The sequence below is a fragment of the Microtus oregoni genome, unplaced genomic scaffold (genome assembly GCF_018167655.1).
Source record: "Microtus oregoni isolate MIOR12 unplaced genomic scaffold, Mior012 000001F_ref0000356, whole genome shotgun sequence".
In the NCBI taxonomy this organism is placed as follows: domain Eukaryota; kingdom Metazoa; phylum Chordata; class Mammalia; order Rodentia; family Cricetidae; genus Microtus; species Microtus oregoni.
This window is the reverse complement of record NW_024543060.1, coordinates 13,718,601-13,739,974: the sequence shown is the minus strand read 5'-3', so window position 1 is coordinate 13,739,974 and position 21,374 is coordinate 13,718,601. Positions and strand designations below refer to the sequence as shown.

The window sequence follows — 21,374 nt, the reverse complement described above, 5'->3', positions numbered from 1 at the left end:
CTGGCATCTAGATGTTCCATCATCCTTGTCCCTCTCCTTCTCAAATTCGTGGCCTCTTTTTATTATTATCACATATAGTTGGATATCTGAATATATAAATAGCGCCTGCTGAGTTCATATTGTGTTGCTTGCATGAATGTGTATTTTTTATAGCAATGACTGCTTGGGGAAGACTTTCTCCCTCTTGCTTGTAGTTCTTCATCTAGAGGTGGGAACCTGTGAGAGTTCTCCCATTTGCTTTGGAATGTCATCTGGCGTTATCACTGTCCAGGTCTTCTTTAAGCAGACATAACTTGTTGAGGTTTCACAGTTGAAAGCCTCTCTCTTCTAACTAAAAGATACAATCTGTCAGCTGTTGCTTCTTAGAGGAGGTGAGTTTTCATCCAACATAATGCTTTTTAACCTAATTCTGTCGCATGACTTCTAGAACATGCTAACTTAGTATTGCAAGATTTAGATGTATTCTTTAGAGAATGTGTGTGTGTGTGTGTGTTTGTGTGTATTAGGGTTAGTAGAAATTCCTTTTGCGTTTAGGTATTAGGGTGTGTGTGTTGGGGTAGTAGAAATTCCTTTTACATTTAGGTATTAGGCATCAATAAGAAACTGTCCTTGCAGGTTAGGATTACCTTACAAAATGTTTGAGTTCAGATGTCCTGGCTACCTGTACATCTATAGGGGCCACTTGGGCTGTAACTGGCGTTTACCTTTGTTGCAATTACATTAAGCCAGTGATTGGCAGGACATGTGCAAAGCATAAATGTTAACAATTTCTAGGAGATGGGCGGCACTCCTGAGATCATGCCTGAGGTGGTCTTTGAGTATTTACATGCATGCGCACACACATACATCCATAAACACACAAAATTGAAAAATACAAATCCTAAAACTCCTATGAAAAAGGACGTGGGGTAGTATTCATAGCTACAGAATTGAATCTTTCTTAGCCTGTGCTATGGGCAAGTATGTGGGGCAATTTCTTGATGACAACTGATATGGCTGAGGGCCCAGCCCACGGGGGCAGTCTGGGCAGCTGGTTGGTCCTGGGTACTCTAGGAAAGCTCAGCAAGCCACAGAGAGCAAGTCAGTAGAGAGCATTCCGCTAGTTCCTGCCTCAATTAACTGATGTGGACGTGTCAGATCGCAAACACTTTCTCCTCTTGATGCTGTTGGTCATAGTGTTTTACCCTAACAACAGAGGGAAAACCTTTGTTGACGGTGCTTGACCCTAACAACAGAGGGAAAACTAGGACAGAACCTTTGCGTTAACAGAAAAATCTAAGACTATTAAAGCAATCAGGCTCCATATCATATTTCAAAAGGCTGTCTATTAAGTTCTTTAGGGAGTGTGTGGGTATTTACAGTGACCAATCACCTTTCTCTGTGAACTCACCAAGTTAAACTTTTCTATGTAACTAGGAGAAAGCATTTGTTTAGAGTAACATGTAAGTTACTAGTCCGCTTACATAACTCTTTTCAGATTGGGTCTTAGTATATAATCTTGAGAGACTCAACAAAGCCCAAACCAGTATTTACCAATGCGTTCAGCTCAGTAGGTAAGAGAGCCCTCACTGGACTGGAGCTGAGGGAGTCTGCTGACAGCTGTGTGATGATGTGCGTTTACTAAAGTCTCCTGGGCCTGCTCCCCTGTCCGGTTAACGATCAGTTAGCAAATGCCTTTGAAAAATCAAATCCCTGAAGACACGGTGAGAAGAGCCAGTGGCCTCAGAGACCTGGAGGGTGAGAAATTTGTGTGGAATTCCTTTCAACCCTGACATCACTCCAATAGAACTGTATTCAGTCTAAGCCTTGGGGCTATTTAACAGGGATTTCCAAAGGACTCAAAAACTATCAAGTATTAAATTCCTATGTGAATTAATAACTGTGTAAAATAACTATCAGAAAGTTTGATATCTTTATTCAGAAAAGTGATTCAACTGCAGGAGGATGATCTTTTGAGAGGAAACCCCAAATCTTTTACTGAGCAATTCCATGTAGTCCAAGGTTTATAATCCCGGTGAGATTCTTCCACCTGAAGCTATTCATGCGTTCAGGTATTTTGCATGATGCCTGATGTGGTCGGTGATGAAGGTTGCAATGAAGTAGTAGCTATGATCATAACCCTGGAAGACAAAGTAAGACATTGTTCTGTGCCATTCAGAAACCCCGACATAAATGTCTCTCTTATGAATGAGTCATTCAGACTCTCCTGTCATTTAATTTGCTTGTACATGCTCCAAAAAGTGACAGAATCTGAGGCATGTCACCTGATGTTCACCTTTGGCCTTTACATGCACAAGCACACATGGGTACATGTACCCTTATGGAAAGAGGAAGAAAAAATTCTCTTACCCATGTCCTATTTTTATTTGAGAAGAAAGGAATTAATTCATCAAACTGTACATAAAATGGAGCAAGCTGAATCTACTCCAATGAAAGCCACTGCTATAGGGGAAGGAAATGCAACCTTCTCTCCTCTGAGTACAAGGTAAGTAGCTTTGAAAGAAAAACATTAAGACTGGACGAACTTCTTAGAGATTTAAAATATCAATGGCCTGAGGAACAGCACCACGAATAAACTGAAAGTGACATAAGTCTAAGAACTCGTGTGGTGTGTGTGTGTGTGTGTGTGTATGATTGAACAGTCTCTGATGGGGAAATGTGAATTTTTCTAAGCATGTAAGATAAAAACAATCCTAACAAAATATCATCAAGCTTTCACTGGAGAAATAGGGAACTGCCTACATTTTCTTGAGTCAGTACATGTTCTCTTTTCTTGCAAAAAGGTCTGGAAGGTCACTCTGGATCCATCATGAACGAAGTTCTAATGCAGACGCGTCCCAGTAACTTAAGAGTAACCTGTCTTCGAATGTGGAAGAGCATCCAAGAGGAAGGTCATCATGACCAAGACTGTGCCCTAGAATCACTTGATTTCCCACTTCTCAATAATTAGAGTTATGCCCGCTGCCTGCCGTGAGGGACCAAGAAGGAGTTTTGAAAGTATCAACAAGAGGTAAGAGAACACGCTGACTACTGGAGTTCTGCCAAAGGTAGACAACTGGGGCTAAGCATGCCATCTTGGGTAGGGTTCCGTTTCTGCTTACTGAGCTTATTAAATGAGCGCCTCCCACTACATTCTCTAACTAACTAGTCAGTTTGGCTTGTCAAGCAGCTGTGTAATTCCCTATATTTAGCGACACTTAAGGCCCTTTCTCCTCCACTCCAAACTCTAAATGGAAAAACGCTCAGTAGGAAAGCTGGCTCTGAGAATGTAAACCCATTCTTTCTGCCTTCAGTCAACTCTCAAAAGGGAAGCAGTGCTCCACACACTATGGATCTCCACATCAAAAGGCAGCACCTCCCTACATACTGTCTAGATCCATTTAGAAAGGCTCAGGTTGAACTTTGAGTGAATAAAGAAGAGCCGTGAGAGACCTTCATTTGCTTACATATCAGTCAGAGTCTAGTGCTAGATAATGACCTTTCACACAGCAGCAGAGATGGGCAGAGGTCAAAACAGCCCCCGGAATCTTCAAAAAAGCCCTAAGACTTGAGCAGAAAGGCTAGCCTTCCCCTTTTCTCTTTTCTAAGAAGGGGGTGCTGTTTCTGGATGTTTCCTCAGCATTAGGCCACTGAACTTTTCTTCCCATTTTGTAACTTCAGTAACTAAAATCAGGGCCTCTAAGGTCCTACTGTCATAATCGGAGTGTCTGGACACTGCCAGAGTTCTGCTGCATATCACAGTTTTTCAACTTAGATGCCACAAAGCCCCAGATTAAAAACTATATGAAATAAGTAAATATCCTCATGAACTAGTCCTTTCCTCTCAAGCAATCTTCTTTGGCAACTGACAAAGCATAAACATAAACTGAGAACATCTGACTTGACAATGAAGACAGTTAGCATGCACAGAACTGCAGTCATTTTTGTCTTTCTTTTTATATAAAACCTGTTTCCAGCTCCTGTTCACAGACAGATAGTTAAAATCAAATAATCCTAAAATAAAATGCTATTACTTAAGGATGAAATACACACAGAGACTTAATAAGTGGAGATAAATATGAATGTGCATACATACACACACATTTTTATATGGTCCATATGATCAAACCACCCTTGTAAACATGGAATTACAAACTCCGTGAAAGCTCGAGAGGTAGCAGGCTACACCCAGTCTCCCCTTGTGCTAGCTCTAATTCATCCTTTTGCTCTTCAGAACACTGCCTAGAAAAACCAGAAAGAGGACGGGCCAGAACTTGTGGCCATGATCTTGTTTAACAGTCCTGATTCCACCACACACTGAGTCCGTGCCGTGAAAGCATGGTGCGAACTGTAGGGAGCCACGCTGCACACTGGCTACATTTACCTGACATTTGTCGCCATAGTCACACTGTAGTAGACATGCCAGACACGTCACCTTTAAGCTTTAACAAGCTTTTTATAAAACTTGATCATATGATTTTCAGTATTCATTTTTCATCTTGAAATGAATGCTTTGTTTATATTATATTCTGAACCTCTTGAGTATTTTTAAAAACTAAAAGTAAAATTTCTAAAACCAGAGCAGCACAAAAAGGTGACCCAGTGGACGGTCAGAAGAATTTCAGAGGAAGTCTGCAAGCCAACCACACTCCCCTTCACAGCAGCACTTGTAGGAGACCACAGTCTCCGAGGTCACGGGGTACATGAAGCCTAGCACACATTCTAGAGTACCAGCGGTGAGTCTGTGGGAGACTATGCCATTCAAGCCTTACACTTCTTGTTTCCCACTGCCTGACAACGGGGAAAACTGCATTATTTTTCACTGTCAAAAGCTTTCTTATTTAATTTGGCTAAGGAACCGCACATTTCACTCCAGATGTCTTAATGTAACTAAAGACTCCTGCGGCCAGCATCATCCTCTGTCCTCAAGTAGCTAAAATGAAATCTATGTTGTACATAATCTAGCTTTTTAAAAGTTTTGCTATGTAGATCAAACAAAGGTTTCCCAATACTTGCCTCCTGTAACCTATAAACAACAGGGATTTTCTTTTCTGTGCAGGCAGCTATGAAGTTATCAGGGAGTAACTGCCCGTTTGTAAGAAACTCGTCATCTTTTCCTTGATCAATTAATATGTCAATCTGGGAACCTGAAGAGGACTTCACAAGACAGGTTGCATCGTATGCCTATAAACAGAAATATTAAAATTTTACAAGTGTCCAAAACAGTATTTTCCAGAATATACTATACTAAAAGCAAAATTAAACTCAAAATTATTTTAACTTTTAGCCTAAATCAGTCAGACATCCAATTTAAATTTTTGTAAAATTAATTTAGAGTTAATGGTAACTTAGAAATACGAAAGCAATCACCATCAGAGAAAGCAGCCTCAGGACAACTTCCATGATCAGAACAACCAAAAACCAAGGTTACTATTACATAGCTGTCCCCGGGCATCTGGGGATTGGCTGTGGAACCCATCCAAGGATGTCAACATGGCAATGCTTCAATAACTTATATAAATAGCGATGTTTGCATACAACCCACATACCTTCCCTAGTACTGGAAATTACTTACAGATTACTCCTAGTACCTGCTACAGTGTCAAGGTGAGGTAGCAGGGAACAGAGACAATGAGGAAAGGTCTGACCATGTTAACTAACTACAAATGTGACTAAAATGACAACTTCTTTTGGATAATCTACAGATGTAGACCCCACGAGCATGCAGGAGTTAACTACACAATAGTCAACATATATGATTATGTAACACACACAAATACATATATGGTATATATGCATACACATATAGATGTATATATAACAAACCTAAAAATTTAAGAATGAGTATTTCTTAAACATCACCTACCTTCCATTTACTTTCATCTGGTCCCAAATATCCATTAAAAACTTTTTTGCCCCAAGGACAGAGCACTGGGTTGCAAATTGGAGCAAATGCTGACACAGACTTGAGAGACAAAGGAAATTTAAGAATAAGTTATATGTTGCTAATCAAATATGAATGCATACAACTTGCAACTCTTATTTAACACAAAATCCCTGCAACTGTGGCCTCTTCATACTACACTGTATAATTTATTTCAAAAGCTCACTAACTGAAGTGCTTTGTGCACACCAGGCCTTAGAAGTCAGTTTAGGTACAAACAAAAGTTTGCGTTCAGAGTTTCCACTCCTCATTCCTGCAGAAAACTGATCTGTGCTGATATAAACACTGATGTCTCCCTTAGTGAAGCCCTCGTTAAATGAGGCGTTTCTCTTAAGTGTCGCACAGAAGCAAGGAGGACTGCCTTCACACACAATGCCAAGTCTCGGTAGGGCAACAGTGTGTTTCTCAGCTCTAGAGTTCTCAATGTTCACAAGTGCATGACTACTCATATTTTTAAAAAACAAACAAAAAATTAAGTTAATAAAATATTTAAGTTCACTTTCTACCTTAGACAATAAATTCGCTGACTGTATAATAATTGGAAAACTGAACCCTTATGTTCTAGTGCTGGGTTAGGAAGCTGCTACGAGTAACACTGCATCTCTCAGTAGCAATGCCTAAAGTGACTGCAGCCTTTCCAAAGGAAGGAAACAGATGAAACCAGTCTCAAGATGCCAAACACCCTGTTTTAAAACACGCATCCCGCTTTTAAGCACACTTCATTTCAGTTGATGAATTTAGTATTTCAGTTGTGGCTTTTCAATCTTGTCTCATTAAAAGAAAAGAAAATCTACAAAGCCTTAAATAAAGCGGGGTGTGCGGTAGGGGTTTAGGGCATGAGGAATCAGGGATGTGAGAGATATGTTTCAACCAAGTTGCATTTCAGCCTCATTCAGAGGATTCATAAACATAAAATTCTAAAATATGAATGTTCTCCACTGTAGGCAATCAAATTCAGCATTACAGAGATGTTTCTCAAGTTGAAGCAATGATAGACAGATAGTGTCACATAATAACAGTAATCAAGACTAACAATCCTGAGGGAAAATATGTTCAAAACTACAGTCCGAAAAAGAGCAATGAAAATATAAGCTGTATTTCTACTACTTCTACCAGGCCAATAAGAACCATTCTGATGCAATTCCTATGATGATAATTGTATAGCATGTATCACATGTGATCAAGTTTCAGCGTACTTCCCGAAAACCCAACCCAAGAAATGTTTAATCCCTGACTGATTCTAAAGCCAGTTCAAAATCTCAGTCTTTGAACATCCCCATTACTCTCCAGAAGTGTTTTATCAATGAAGCTTATTGTTATCTTACTTTGTATTTTCCAGGATTTTTCAAAGCACAAATCAGAGCTCCGTGGCCTCCCATGGAATGACCAAAAATAGACATCCTCTGTGGGTCCACTGGGAAATTGGCGTTTATGAGTTGTGGAAGCTAGAAAGAATTTAATGATATGATTAAGATCTCAGAGGAAATATTAGACTTTTTCCAAAGTTATAATAGCAGTGTGATCTGCTGCAGATCAAAAGCACAGTGGCTTGAACTGGTGTGGATTATAAGAAAAACCCTCAGGTGGACAACGGTTACTAATATGTCACTGAAAAATATGCGCCCAGATGTTTTATAAATCAATGGATAAAGTTAAGAATATGATAGAGAAGAACATTCGAAACATTCTGACAGCCGCCCCCGTAATTATTTACTTAGTGTGTGTCCCCACGCATATCTGCACTATGCCCCTTATGGAGTCCACAAGACAACTTGTGACAGCCCAGCTCTCTCCTTTAGGTGGCTTCTATCTTGCTATAGAACTCAATCTTCAGGCTTAGCAGCTAATGCTGCTAATCTTATAAGGAATGAATACTTCATGGAGAAAAGCTAGGTAGGAAGGTATTTGTTATGGTAAAAGCGTTTTCAAAACACAAATGTCTTACATAAGAAAAAGTATAAAGTACATGGAAAATTATGAAATCATTCAAATTAGACTAATACTGAAAAATACTTATAAAATCCAGCTAACGGGAATAGGATGAAATTTCATAATAATATAGTCTGAAAGTGCATGGAGACTGGAAGGACCACAGTCAAAGGCAGCCAGAGCCTTAAGACAAGGCTTCCAAGAAAAGGGCAACAGCCAGAGAAGTGTGACCTCTAACATATGCAGAATACTGAGTGGCTATCACCCTCAAAGCAACATTCCCTGCAGAGGGCTGCTAGCTTGCAGGGGTTCTCCACCTGTAGGATGCCATCCCCCGAGGGGGAGTTCAAAGGACCCTTTCACAGGGATCGCCTAAGACCATTGAAAAACACAGTTCTGAAGTAGCAATGAAATAACTTTATGGTTGGGGTCAGCACAGCATGAGGGAGGGACTGTATTAAGGCCACACCATTGGGAAGGCTGAGAACCACTGCTCTAGAGAGAAGACACTCAGCCCAAATGTATTGTTTCAAATTCCACTGGGCCACTGAAAACTCACCAGGTTTGAACTGGATATACAAATTGCACCTCCACTACAGAAAAGTCATGTGAAACAATACAGGGAGGGAAGAAATGCAAAACCCACCCTACCAAGAAAGAATTACTGACCCGTGCTACATTTAAAAAGACTACCTGACTTTATTTTTACATCTTAAATATATTCTCTCTTGCACATTTCCTAAATTTATGTTTTCTATTGCTCAAGTAGTTTTAGGATTGTCCTGTGTTCCACTAACTTCTGCACCCATTTTATTTTACAGAATTTTCCCTATGCACCGTCCACAGATGCATCATCATTTCTACCTCGTTCCCTCTCTCTCTTTACTTTTTAACAATCTTTAATCCCCGTGGGATCTTAGCAATATTCCAAGGCTCCCCATTCCTTCTACTTTTCCCTCCTGGTGTCTTTCTCCTCTGCTCAAACACGAATCCATGTACTTCCTCAGCATATTTCTTTTGGAGTCTTAACTTTAGTATACCCCATACTACCTTTGTTCCTTTATGACTCAAATATTAAAGTTAAATAGATGACCAACTATATTTGCAAGTGGACCTGTCTAGCATTTGTAGTTGCTTCTGTGGTGAACAATATTCTTGAGAATTATGCCTGGTGCTATTGATCAAATGATCTGAGGGGTTAGCCAAGAACTACATCTCAGTCTACTGTGGAGGAAAGACACCTCAATCCTACAACATTGCCCCATGTAAACCTTGCAAATTCTTCCCATGAAAGTATACAATCCAACCTATGATGTATATAATACAACCTATGAAGTAACCATAGGTACACAAATTCCAATGGGCAGGAATACGAGACACATTTAATTAAGGCAGTATGACACCTGAAAACCAAAACCAAACAAAAACCCCCAAACAATTCCACAGTAGTGGATTCCATCAGAGTGATTTAGATAGAATCTCAGACAAATTTTCAAAAGGACAAATGTAAGAATGATTAACAAAATCAAGAGAACACAGTAAACTAAATGAATTAAAGAACATAAGTAAGCAAAGTAAACAAGGAAATCAATACAAGATATGAAAGAAGGACTCAATAGAAGGAAAGCTACTGAAATAAGATCTAGTTGAAATTTTAAAATGAAAAGCTCTTGATTAAACAAATTAACAAGTAGAAAGCCTCACCTGCAGAATGGATAAAGCTTATTTAAGACAGAACATTAGGGACAGAAGATGAAATAAATGAATATGAACATTTGGACATTGATAAAGACAAACTAAACAAGATCTCTGGGATACAAATAAAAAGTCAAACTTATGATTCATGGGACAATAGGAAGAACCTCAGACATAAATAATATAATCAATAAAAGCAAAGCAGAAAAATTTCTAAGTCTAGGGATGAAATGGTCTTCCAGATTCACCCAGAAGGCATTTAGAATGTCAACAGACAAGACCAGGAAAGAATCTCCCCATTCACATCATCACTGAAACTGAGTACAGAGATCAGAAAGCACTAAAAGCAGCAATTAAGAAGCACCAAGTCACACTAGCCCACCATAACACATCAGATTTCTCAATAGAACCCCTGAAACTTGGAAGAGCATAGGGTAACACAGTGTACACAATGAAATGATAGTCAACTCAGATTACCATACCCAGCCAAACTATCCCTTCATAATTACAGAAAAAAAAATTAACAGTTTAGAGAATTGATGATCTACTATAGAGAATATATGAAGGAATCCTATGTACTGAAGAAAAATAAACACATTCATGAGGCTACAGTAAAGAATAAGCCATGGTATAATAGTGGATAAACAAACAAAGAACAAGAAAATGACAGGAATTGATACATACTTTTCAACTGAAAAGTGCTCAGAGCTAGTGAGAGGATAAAAGTCACTTGCCTCTAAGCCTGACAATCTGACAATTCTGAGCCTGAATCCTAGGACCCACACATTAGTCGATATATCACAGAGACATCTGCACATCAATGTTTACTGTACAATACCTAAATTATAAATCAAATTAGGTATCCATCAACAGAAGAATGGGTAACAAAAATGTGGTTCATATTCTTCAGCCATGAAGAATAAAATTATGTAATTTGCAAGAAAATGGATATAACTGGAGATTAACATGTTAAGCAAATTTAGATAAATCCTGTTTTCTCTCATTTGTGGATCCTAGATACATAAAATCACTTATGTGATATAATGTGAAAGAAGAAAGCAGGGTGTGCAAATGCAACACGATGTTGTCCTCTACAGAGCTCACACTTCAGAATAAACAGACACACATATACCTTCAGTAAGTTTGCTGTTTTGTTGGGCTGTATTCGTAGCTATCCTAGGATGCATGTGGCCATGTGCTGCAGGCTGGCATGTCTGATAGAGGAATAACTAGCAGTAAGGGAGCAGAGAAGTCAAGGGTATTGCTTGTATGAAAACGTTGAAACCTAGGATAATGTACAATGAACAAACGCTAACAGGAAAAACCGCACCAATAAATCAATATATACAAAATAAGTAAAAAATTAAAAGCTCAGAATATAGCAAAGCATAATTGCTATCTAAGGGTTAAATTATGGGTGCCTGGGTGCTGGGGTGCCTCAGTGGTGAAGTTCTTGCCTAGTATGCATGAGATCCTGAGTTTGACCCCAGCACCAAAAACAACAAACAACTCACCACAAACTATACATGACCAAGATTCCAACTGTTTCTGAGTTTTTATGATATATGTGATAAAATCCAGGAAAATACATACACTGCATATCAACATTACTAAAGAAGTCATGCTTTTCCACTTGCCCTTTCCAATCAAGCCCTTGCTTACTACATAAGATACCTAACTGAACTGGCTCCAGAACATGAAGGTCTTGTCATGTGTTATTTTCTCAGATAACCTGGAAAGTGTGCACAGACCTACATATAATTATAAAAAAAAAAAAAAAACATTTAAAATCCTACAGTTATAATATTAGCAGATCTTGGAATTTTTCCTAAATTAAAATTGGTTTTCCAGTGTCACTCCTATAACTTCTCAGGTTTGGAAGGGCTCCGTAATGAAAACTAAACTCTCAGTGGTCATCAGTCAATAATTACAAGACAACTGAATTACCTCCTCGGTTACGTAAGAGTACATTCTGTAATTTGTTTTCCAGGGGTCTTCAGTGGCATTCACGTAGAAGCCCGCACCAGTGCCGAAGTCCCAGCTGTCATCTTCTCCTTTAATGTTGCATCCACCTAGCAAGGGAAGGGAATACTTTTACCACTCTACGGCTGCTCCCCATGCTCAGTAACACTTTGAGTAACGTACAGTGGCACCTACCTATAATCTCAGCACTTGGGAGGCTGAGACAGGGTACTCACTCATCGCCCAGCCTGTCAGCCTAGGCTACTTAGTAAGATAATGACCCCCACCACACACACTGTTCGCTGAAGATGTGCATCCACACACAGTGGAGCTTTCACGAAACATTGTGAACTCTCTTCTACTTTTTGAAATACATTAAGGGATTCAGCTTTCTGGGTCCTTTTCCCTTGAGTGGTACATGGCACTTGTTCTGGCCAATGAGGTGAGAGGGAAGGAAGACTTCCAAATGAGAATTCAGGAGGCAAGGCAAGCTACCCTAACTTCAACATCCTCCTACACATTCTGAAAACACGTATGTTTATTACGTTACAAGAAGCTCATGTGCTCTTTATTTTCCAGGACTGTGTTGTGATGCTTTCCCTGATGACTCTCCTGGACTACTGAAACTTCTGGAATTCTCTTCACCACTATGAGGAGACAGATGTCAATGGTGAAAATCACTATCTTGAGCTAAAAATGTCCCCCTAATGTTCTCTGGAATTATTTCATCCAGTTTCCCCAATCTACTCCCAGTATGGTATTTTAGAGTCATGATGTTGTTTGAATAACCAAAGGGTAATGGCAGCAAAAACTTGGAGGAATTATATAATGGGCATTATTCTACTTACAACTTAGACGAAGACTTAGATGTCTGTAAGGCATTTTGCACAGGACACTTACGGGGACTAGTATCTGGAGCAATGACGACAAGGCCGTGTTCTGAGGCAGCTTGCTGAAAGCCAGACTTGGTTATGAAATTTTGTTCCGTGCAAGTTAATCCTGAAGGTGAAAAAGGTTGTTATGTCAAGCTACACTGTGAATATTCCACGAGCTTTAATATTGTACCATACAGTAAATCAGCTACTGAAGACTGATATGAGAGTGACCAAGTAAACTAGCAGTGATGCTTGAGCGGAACCTAACACGGCAGCACTTTTCCAAAGGTCACTGCTAAATATCTGAATAGTTGCAAAAATGAAGCTTACTCAAATGCATATGCTACAAATTAACTATAAAACATTTATAGTTATTAGCCCACAAGAGAATAGAGACTAAGCCTACTCATAAACAGTATTAAATTAATAAGACACAAAGTTACAAGTAACATTAAAAATAACTGAATGCTCTTTTGTAGCACGGATAACAAAAACCCAGAGACATATATTGGGGTTCAACCTGAAGATCGGGAAAACAAAGCAGCCAGCCACTAGAGAGATCTTACCTCCACCAGGGCTAGGATGAACAAAGGGGCGATCCTGCAATGTTCACCAATCTCAGACTCCACACTCCAGTGAGTTCCTGTCTCTTCCCCTTTATATTCCTCTCTCCACCATATTGCTCCTGTCTCCACCTTCCTAGTGCTGGGATCACCTTTGTGTGAGCTCCATTTCTCTTTTAGACAGACCCAATCTTGTGCAGTCCAGGGTGGCCTTGAACTCCTAGAGATCCAGCTGCCTGACTCCTGGGATTAAAGGTGTGTGCCATCACTGCCTGGCTTGTATGTCTGACTAGTATGTCTGCTTTGCCTTCTAATCTTCAGGCAAGCTTTATTTATTAAAACACAAATAATATACCACTATACTCGTGAGACCTAATATTTTGCTCTAGACCAGAATTCAGCATTCAGCCCATCTAGAAAGTTTCTTGTCTGCTTTCTAATGCATGCATCCTTGTGTTCTGTTTGACCGCTAGAGTCTTTGCAAACTCTAGAAATGATTGGACGGGTACAAATTATGTATAAGTTTCCCAAACCCTTATCACTGAGTACTGAACTTTATGTTCTCAGCTAAGTGACTTAGTCTAATTGAAGAGGAACTAAAAGTGTAATTCTCTTAAGTCTGAAATTATTCTCAAGATAAAGCCATAAAATGGAGTAGGACAAAATTTAAAATTTTAAAAGCATTTATTACTTTTTAATTATGTGTGTATTGTGTGCATGTGTGAGTGCAAGTACCTGTACCCTCGGAATCCAGCAGAGGGCATGAGATCCCCTCGACCTCTAGTTATAAGAAGTTGCTAGCTGCCTGGCGTGAATTCTAAACGCCAAACCACAAGCTCTAAGCCACTGAGCCATCTCTCCAGCCCCACCTGAAGATTTTTATAAATGACTCAAGAAATAGATAAGTAGGTCACAATCAAAAGCAAGACAAAATGCTTTTATGAAATTCCAAAGAAAAGCACTTACCAGACAGCCAGTAGAGCACAGGACACTTGGCACTCTCTGCCCGTGGAGGCAGGTAGACAGCAAGTCTCATTTTACACTTCAGCTCAACACTGCAATGTTAACAACCACAAAGAAGTAGTAGTAACGTGCTCCATTAATCAAGACAGAAACTAAGTTAACAATTTTTAAAGAGGAAGAATATACAGTAAAGAATTTTTAAAATGTGATTTAACATTTAAAGTAAGTACTAACATTTAAGAAATATACCGTACTCCTTTAAAAAAAAAAATGGAGCCGGTTTAGTATACTGAGCCTATGCTCTGAGGTTGAATAAATTTCAAAAAATTAAATGTAATGCCCAATGTAGCATTTCTATGAAAAAGTCTTTATTTCTAATGAGTATGACACACCAAAGCAACTTCTATAAGAAATGAATTCTAAAACCATGGCTCTTCAGTTCTACGTTTGCTTCTGGGCACTAAAGTGTTGATTTGGATATGACTCATGAACTAACCAGTATCCTAAAATAAAATCTCAATCCATTTTCTCCTCTAAACGTTTAGAAATTTTCTTTGCTCCCAGTGCTCTGATACGTCATAGCCTTTTCAGTCTGACAATTTAAACCATGCAGTTGAAGAATTCTAGAATTATCCCTCATGGTGAGTTAGTATACACCGTGTGGGTAGACACACCATGGTACCTGTGTAGTGGTCAGGATAGCTTGTGGGAGTCAGTTCTCTCCTTCCACCATGAGAGTTCTGGGGTGTGGTGGTTTGAATAAGAATGATCCCACTGACATATATTTTAATGCTTAGTCACAAGGGAGTGACACTATTTGAAAGGATTAAGTGGTGTGCCCTTGTGCAGAAAGTGTTTCACTGGGGGTGGGCTTTGAGGTTTCAAAAGTCCATGCCTGCCCCCCTCCCAGTCTGTCTCTCTCTGTCTCTCTCTCTGTCTCTGTCTCTCTCTCTCTGTCTCTCTCTCTCTCTCTGCCAGATCAGGATATAGCTCTTAACTACTTCTCCAGCACCATGCCTGCCTCCTGCCATCCTCCTCATATGATGATAAAGGACTAAACCTTTGCTAAGTTATGTGGTATGTGACTATTTGCATTTATGCATCTGAAATATTGTTCTTAGCTCCTGTCCTCTGATTCTTTGTCTCCGCATATGTGTATGTGTGTATGTTTAATGCATTCACCTAAGACACAGTAGTCAGATTTCAGACAGTGGTAGAAGCAAATATGTCTGTTTAAGCTGCCAACTTAATCAAGTCTAGGTTTCTTTGCTATATTAGGAGATACACAAGGAAGATGTTCTCTGAATTTTTAAGAGCAACACAGATAAAGTTCCAGAAAATTTTAGAAGACCATCAAGCCACAGCTTGAAGATCGTCTGCAGGCTCTCCTTCTTCTCCTAGTGCCCAAGCCAGAAACAATTAAATGTGGTGAAATTCTCAGATACACAGTGGGCATGGGGCAGAGCAGGCAGGTTTATAAGTGGAAGTTTTATTTAAAATGATAACAAAATACATAATAAAACTGAATGAGAGGTCTCTACAACTGCATCTTAAATGCTTACCTGTCATGTTCAAAGACCTTCTGGAGCCCCCCGAAGCACCTGTTGCTGGAAATCTGCCTCAGTGCCATTTTCCTCCTGTGGGTGAGGATGAATCCCATTCATTTGAAAGGCATTTCGTCCCTAAAAACCTTGAGACAGAATTGCTCCCGGATCCATTATCTAAACACAACTGTTTTCACACTCAAAGGTGTGCTAGCCACACTCGTTTCTAGAAAATGTCAGTACTTTGGTATGTCATCCGTGAGGTTTGTTGTCGTTACTGTTGTGACTGTCTGACAATCTTTCAAGACAGATCTTAAGTTATATTAATTTAGAAAATTACTGAGCACTTCCAGCATCACAGGCATCTTTATATGTGCGTCCATTACTCAACTTATAAGTTTTTGCAAGAAAGTGACAAGCTATCTTTGATCAATATTTCTCCTCTCAAACAAATTAACAAGCAAACAAACTCTCAGCTGTGAATTAAAGGAAGAGCTTGTCAGGAAATTTTGAAGCATGGCAATGAATTCCTTTTCTCTTCAGTGAATCTGGTTATCACATGAAGATAAATTTAAACATACATATTACCTTTCAACAGAAAATGCATGGGAAAAACCTGGAATATTTCTTAATCATAAATACCTATTACACAGAAAAGAATCAACTGATTCTGGTGTGCAACTACAAAAAGATTTCCTCCCACCCCTAGAGGCACCACTTAAAATATAAAAGAATAGGTTTTAAACCCAGCACCTTGAGACACCAGAAGCAGGTGTTACACTCTGGTGGTCTTCTCAGTGATGTAACTGGGTACTGCTATTCCAGGCTACTCTTAGATGTGCAACAGCAGTTTGAAAAGCAAATTTGGAAATGCCTTTGCACAATTCTAAATGAGAGTAATGTCCACCCTTGTCTTTAATCCAGACACTTAGTTGTACATTGGAGGAATGTGATTTGAACTTGGTGGGAGACATCGGTGATGCTACTCGCAGCTGCTTTGTGCCCTGCCACTGAGAGGACCATGAGCTTTCTGTTCTCTCTCTCTCTCTCTCTCTCTCTCTCTGAGTCCAGATGAACCAATTCTATAGAGTTAGGGTACTTACACATAGAGAAAGTACCCTTTGTTCATAGATAGCTTGGTTTTTAACTTACAAAATATTAACTCTTAAATGGCAAATTATTCCATAACATGTTATTATTCTATATAAATTTCAGTTATTCTCAGTCATGTTCCTAAAACATTAACATTACAGAGGCAGACAGTATATATATTTTACGCACATACGAGACTGGGGAATGCAATTGATTTGCTAAATGATTCTATAATGAAGTCTTGTTTCCTTTGCTTAGCAGAAACTACATCTACTTCCTTAAAACATGGCACATATTTGGTACCCAAGAAGCACCTAATTATTGTGATTTGTAGAACTGACGAGTAATTTTTTGAACTTCATTTTTGATACTTTTTTGTACCATTTGAAACTGTTACTTGCCTATCTGAATAAGCCACAAATACTTTATTTCCAATTGTAACTAAATTCTAAATAGAATTTTTTACTTGGCCAGAAGAAACATGGTTAAAACATTTTTTTAAAAAATTGGTAGAATGCCAAAAAAAGAGAGAAAAAAACCTTAACATTTTCTCCTTTTATTTGTTTTATAAATTCAATTTTAAATCTAGTAAACAAGTGATTATATTTAGGTAATTATATTTTTCAATAAAACTTTTCTGTGTGAAAATTAACAACTGCTTTAAACCATACTATTATCATTTTTAACTGAGTCACAAATAATAACACTTAAATTTACCTGTTAAGTTGCTACTTGTTCTTTCTGTCTGCACCAAAGAGCAGTGGATCTAAAAAGAAGAAACAGATTGTAATCAGAATATACTCCACCACAGCACAAGCTACCCAGAGGTTATACACACTGACATATTCCCAACAGAGATACTCTTTTGAGGGAGGTGATTGTTGACCTCGGAAATATAGTTGATGGATGAATACTTCAACCCCTTAGTCTTCCTTAATAGACACAATCGGCACAGAGAGGATTTATGAAAGGTTTCTGCACCCGATAAGCTTCTCTGCTGATGTAATAACCCAAATCAGACTAAATCAGACCGAATTAGAAAAAGCTCAGGTTTAATGATACCAATGCTCCCGGATAGCTTTCCAGCCCCCCAGAGAGGAGCAGGGAAGGAAGACCGGAAAACCACATGTTTGTTCTCTAGGGTGCTGTTTAAATATCCTGTGGGAGTAGTCTTGAGCATCTCGGAGGAGGAGTCTGGACTGAGGCAGCTCCCAGGGGAGGGAGTTTGGGATGGAACTTCCACCCAAACAGTTTAGTCAAGGACATATGATATATATGATGGTCATGCTGTAAGAGCTGAAACCGCAAACACACACATAGCAGTAGAGGGAAGACAACATTCAGTGAAAGATTTAACAGAACCATTAGCAAAGCTCAGTGAGATCTTTAATTCTTTAAAAACATGAGAACAAACACTAAAAGGTATAGCACGATTAATAAAAACCCAGAGGCAGAAATTGAGGTTCAACCTGAAGGTCAGAAAAGCAAAACAGCCAGCCACTGACTGGCTCTTACCTCTACCTCAGTCCGAAGTGGCAATGCTGCCTCCAGGAATCTCAGAATGAAACTGAGACTGGGCGCTGTCTCCTCCCATTTTATATTCCTCTCTAGGGCTGGGATTAAAGGCGTGCACCACTACCGCCCAGTTTTCTAAGGCAAACTAGTGTGGCTACAGGGATTAAATGTGTGTGTCACCACTGCCTGGTCTGTAAGACTGCTCAGTGGGGCTGTTTTACACTCTGATCTTCAGGCAAGCTTTATTTATTAAAATACAAATGAAATATCATCACAAAAAGGTTTTTATTAATAGAGAGGAAATATGATGGTCATCAGTCACTTATCAAATTTAGGACTAAAAGGGAAAGTAAACAAGACACACTCTCCTCTCCAACTCCTAAAAATAAAAGCCTCCTGCAGGCCTCACATGAGGGTGCTGGGAGAAGGCATTGCTACTGTGGGAGAGGACAGTATGTGTACTGCCCTAAGGATCTCCCAGTGGGATGAATGGGGAAGAAGGAGACAGGAATACTGACAGGACTGACCCTGTGAAATCAGCACTGCCTATTGTGGGAACAGGTCTTCGTTTTTATAAAAAGTTTGTAAAACTTAGAAAAAGCTGATAAAATAAGAATGTAACATATTTTGCATAATTATAATGTTAAGTAGTTCTAAAAAAGTTTATAAAAGAAAAAGTTAAAGTATGCTAAGGTTGATTTATTATCAGTAAGGTATTTTAAAGTAAATTTAGTGCAGCTCTAAAATCAATAGATTTTGGAAATCTACAGACATCCTAAGCATTCGGGGTCACTTCCATTCACTCACTGCTACTCCTGACTTGTAAGCTCCATTTGCAGTACGCATTCTTTTCCTGGCACCCTATTTTATTTTCTTTTTATCTTTTATACCACATTTTACTTCACCTTCTTTATGTGGAGATACACTATTAGTCACCACTGTGTTAGAATTGCCTACCATAGTCTATACATTGTACATGTCCACAGCCCAAGTAGCATCTAGGCTTGTCTAAGCTTATCCTAGGATGCTCGCACAAGAATGAACACATTTCTCAGGACCTAGCCTAGTTGCTAAGCAATGTATGACTATTTGCCATAAGGCTTAGGGTTTGGTCGAAAACCTTTGACAATGAACACTTTCCCTGCTTCACAATGAGTAGGCACTTTCTGTTGCTTTGTGTGTGTGTTTGGTACAAACTCATAGTAATAACTACCATGTCTTTACCCAAAGTCTCACCTTGCCCAAAACTCTATCACCTCCCCGCTTTCCTTGATCTCTTAGCATACTTTCCCCCTAACTCACATTCCCTAAATTTCAACCATAGTTTCTGGGTTAAAAAAAAAAATCTAAATCTGCCTTTTTATGTTCAAATTTTTAAGCATTACTACCAGAATCGTCAGGTCCTTCTGCACCTTTCTGTGGAGATACACAAGTCGTTACCACTGCGTTAGAATCGCAGACCATATTTTATAGTCAAAGAACCATCTAGGCTTGCCTAAACTCATTCTGGGATGCTCACCCATGAATGAACCATCCTAAGAAAACATTCTCTGGATCTAGCCTAGTTGTTAAGCAACCTGTGACTTCATCTGTTCGCCACAAGGCTTAGGGTTTGGTCAAGGAACTTTGACAATGAAGGCCAACACTTGCAGCTTCACAATGAGTCGACATTTTCGGCTGCTGGGGGGGCGGGGGGGGGGCGGGCACAAACTCAACAGTACTGACTGGCAAGCATTTCTTTACTCAAAGCCTCTTCTGGCCAAACACTCTATTTCAGGTACACACACACACACACACACACACACACACTGCCCCCGCCCACGTGCCCCTTTCCTTGCTCTCTTCACATATTTTCCCCCTAACTCAACTAGTTTCTGGGTTGAAAAATCTAAATCTGCCTTCTTATTTTCAAACTTGTAAGCATTACTGCCAGAATTGCTAGGCCCGTCTATCACCAGCCAGTAAAATCCCACACATTTAAAACTAAACTTAGGTTGTTCATCTTCAAGTCAACTTCCTTTCTTATTTCTGGCTTGTTTCCAGACCGTTGCCTGGACAGCCTAACTGACATCTGGACTGTCTCAAAGTTTAACTTTAAAAATCTCCACTAGCAAGATGAACTTTGTGATGCGTGCCTTTAATCCAGCAGTCAGTTCGAGGCCAGCCTGGTCGTAGTGAGTTCTAGGGCAGGCATCAGTTACAAAATAAAAATAAATAAATAAATTCCACTACCACAACGGCAATTATATATGGCTAATAGATAATTTTAAACTTAGTCTATTTTCTTACTAGTATGTTCCACTACAAACAATACCGTTATAGAAGCCTGGGTGTTCAGTCACGTCTTTCTCAATGAATGCCTTTAAGTAGCTCATCTTTAGGCCTAATAAGGCCTACAAAATGTGATAGCAACTTTTGTTAATTTTCAAAAACTGTAAATGCCATCTTTCTGATGACCCAACCAGGAACGACCTATCGAGGACAACAGACACCTGAACTGTGAGCACCGGGCTCCAGCTCCGGGGTGCACGGGCCCCGCGCGCTCCCGACGGCGCCTCAGGGTGAAGGGTCGCCCGGGCCCCAGTGGCGTCGCCAGCAGCCCAGGCGGGGTTCCGGGACAAAATGCTTTCCCGGCAGCGGGAGCTCCGCACCGGAATGCGCGGCACCAAGCTGCACTAGCGGGCACTCCACCCACCAACCCGGGCTTCCCAGCAAGCGCGCGGCGCCCCAGGTCACATATTGTTTCCAGCTTCCCGGAGCTAATGCGATTAGCAGGCCCGGCGGGACGAGGCCAGCCCTGCCTCGGCGGGACGGCGCAGCGATCGTCACCACTCTCGGGCCGCCGCCATCACCGCCTCACGGCTAGGCGTCTGCGGACGGCCACCCCAGACCCAGGCCGGGGAGGGTGCCGGGGCTCGCCGCTTACCCCCTCTTACCTCGGGGAGAGACCGCTCCAGGAGTGGGGGTGGGGAGACCGAAGGCCAGAGAAGAAGGGCGGAGCTTTTAACATGTCCGCCTAGAGTCCCGCCCCTATGACCCCGCCCACCCAGGACGGCCCGCTCTGCCCCTTCAGACACGCCCTTAGAGGCGGGTCCCCGACTACGCTCCCCCCCAGACACGCCTCCAGAGGAGGGTCTCCCTCTAGTCTCCGCCCATGGACACGCCCTCTCCCTTGTCCTCTCTCTGGGCCCGCCTCACGGCCCCGCCCTCAAGGCCCTCCCCTTCCCCCCCCCCCTGCAGCCCGCCCTCCAGGGCTGCTCCCATTCTGCGGCCCCGCCCTCAGGGCTCGCTCTCCCTGTCGCCCTGCTCTAAG

General features: G+C 40.5%; 1 protein-coding gene across 1 annotated transcript; it reads right to left on the bottom strand.

Moving 5' to 3' along the window:
• Positions 1-1,898: 1,898 nt before the first annotated feature.
• On the bottom strand, positions 1,899-21,090 carry Esd (esterase D). The gene is made up of 10 exons (XM_041677506.1): positions 20,998-21,090; positions 17,264-17,312; positions 15,473-15,547; positions 13,914-14,002; positions 12,410-12,508; positions 11,495-11,619; positions 7,249-7,368; positions 5,846-5,944; positions 4,996-5,163; positions 1,899-2,120 (listed from the first exon to the last, which is right to left on the bottom strand). Exons 3-10 carry the CDS (start codon positions 15,538-15,540, stop codon positions 2,040-2,042), a joined length of 849 nt encoding a protein of 282 aa, XP_041533440.1. The 5' UTR covers positions 15,541-15,547; positions 17,264-17,312; positions 20,998-21,090; the 3' UTR covers positions 1,899-2,039.
• Positions 21,091-21,374: the final 284 nt, after the last annotated feature.

What these genes read in the sequence shown, in the direction of transcription:
- Esd (XM_041677506.1), bottom strand. Translation starts at nt 15,540, where the DNA reads ATGGCACTGAGGCAGATTTCCAGCAACAGGTGCTTCGGGGGGCTCCAG. An exon ending in AAGGTCTTTGAACATGACAG is followed by an intron (nt 14,003 to 15,472) that starts GTAAGCATTTAA and finishes TTAACATTGCAG; the next exon opens with TGTTGAGCTGAAGTGTAAAA. An exon ending in ACTCTTACGTAACCGAGGAG is followed by an intron (nt 7,369 to 11,494) that starts GTAATTCAGTTG and finishes AATTCTTTCTAG; the next exon opens with CTTCCACAACTCATAAACGC.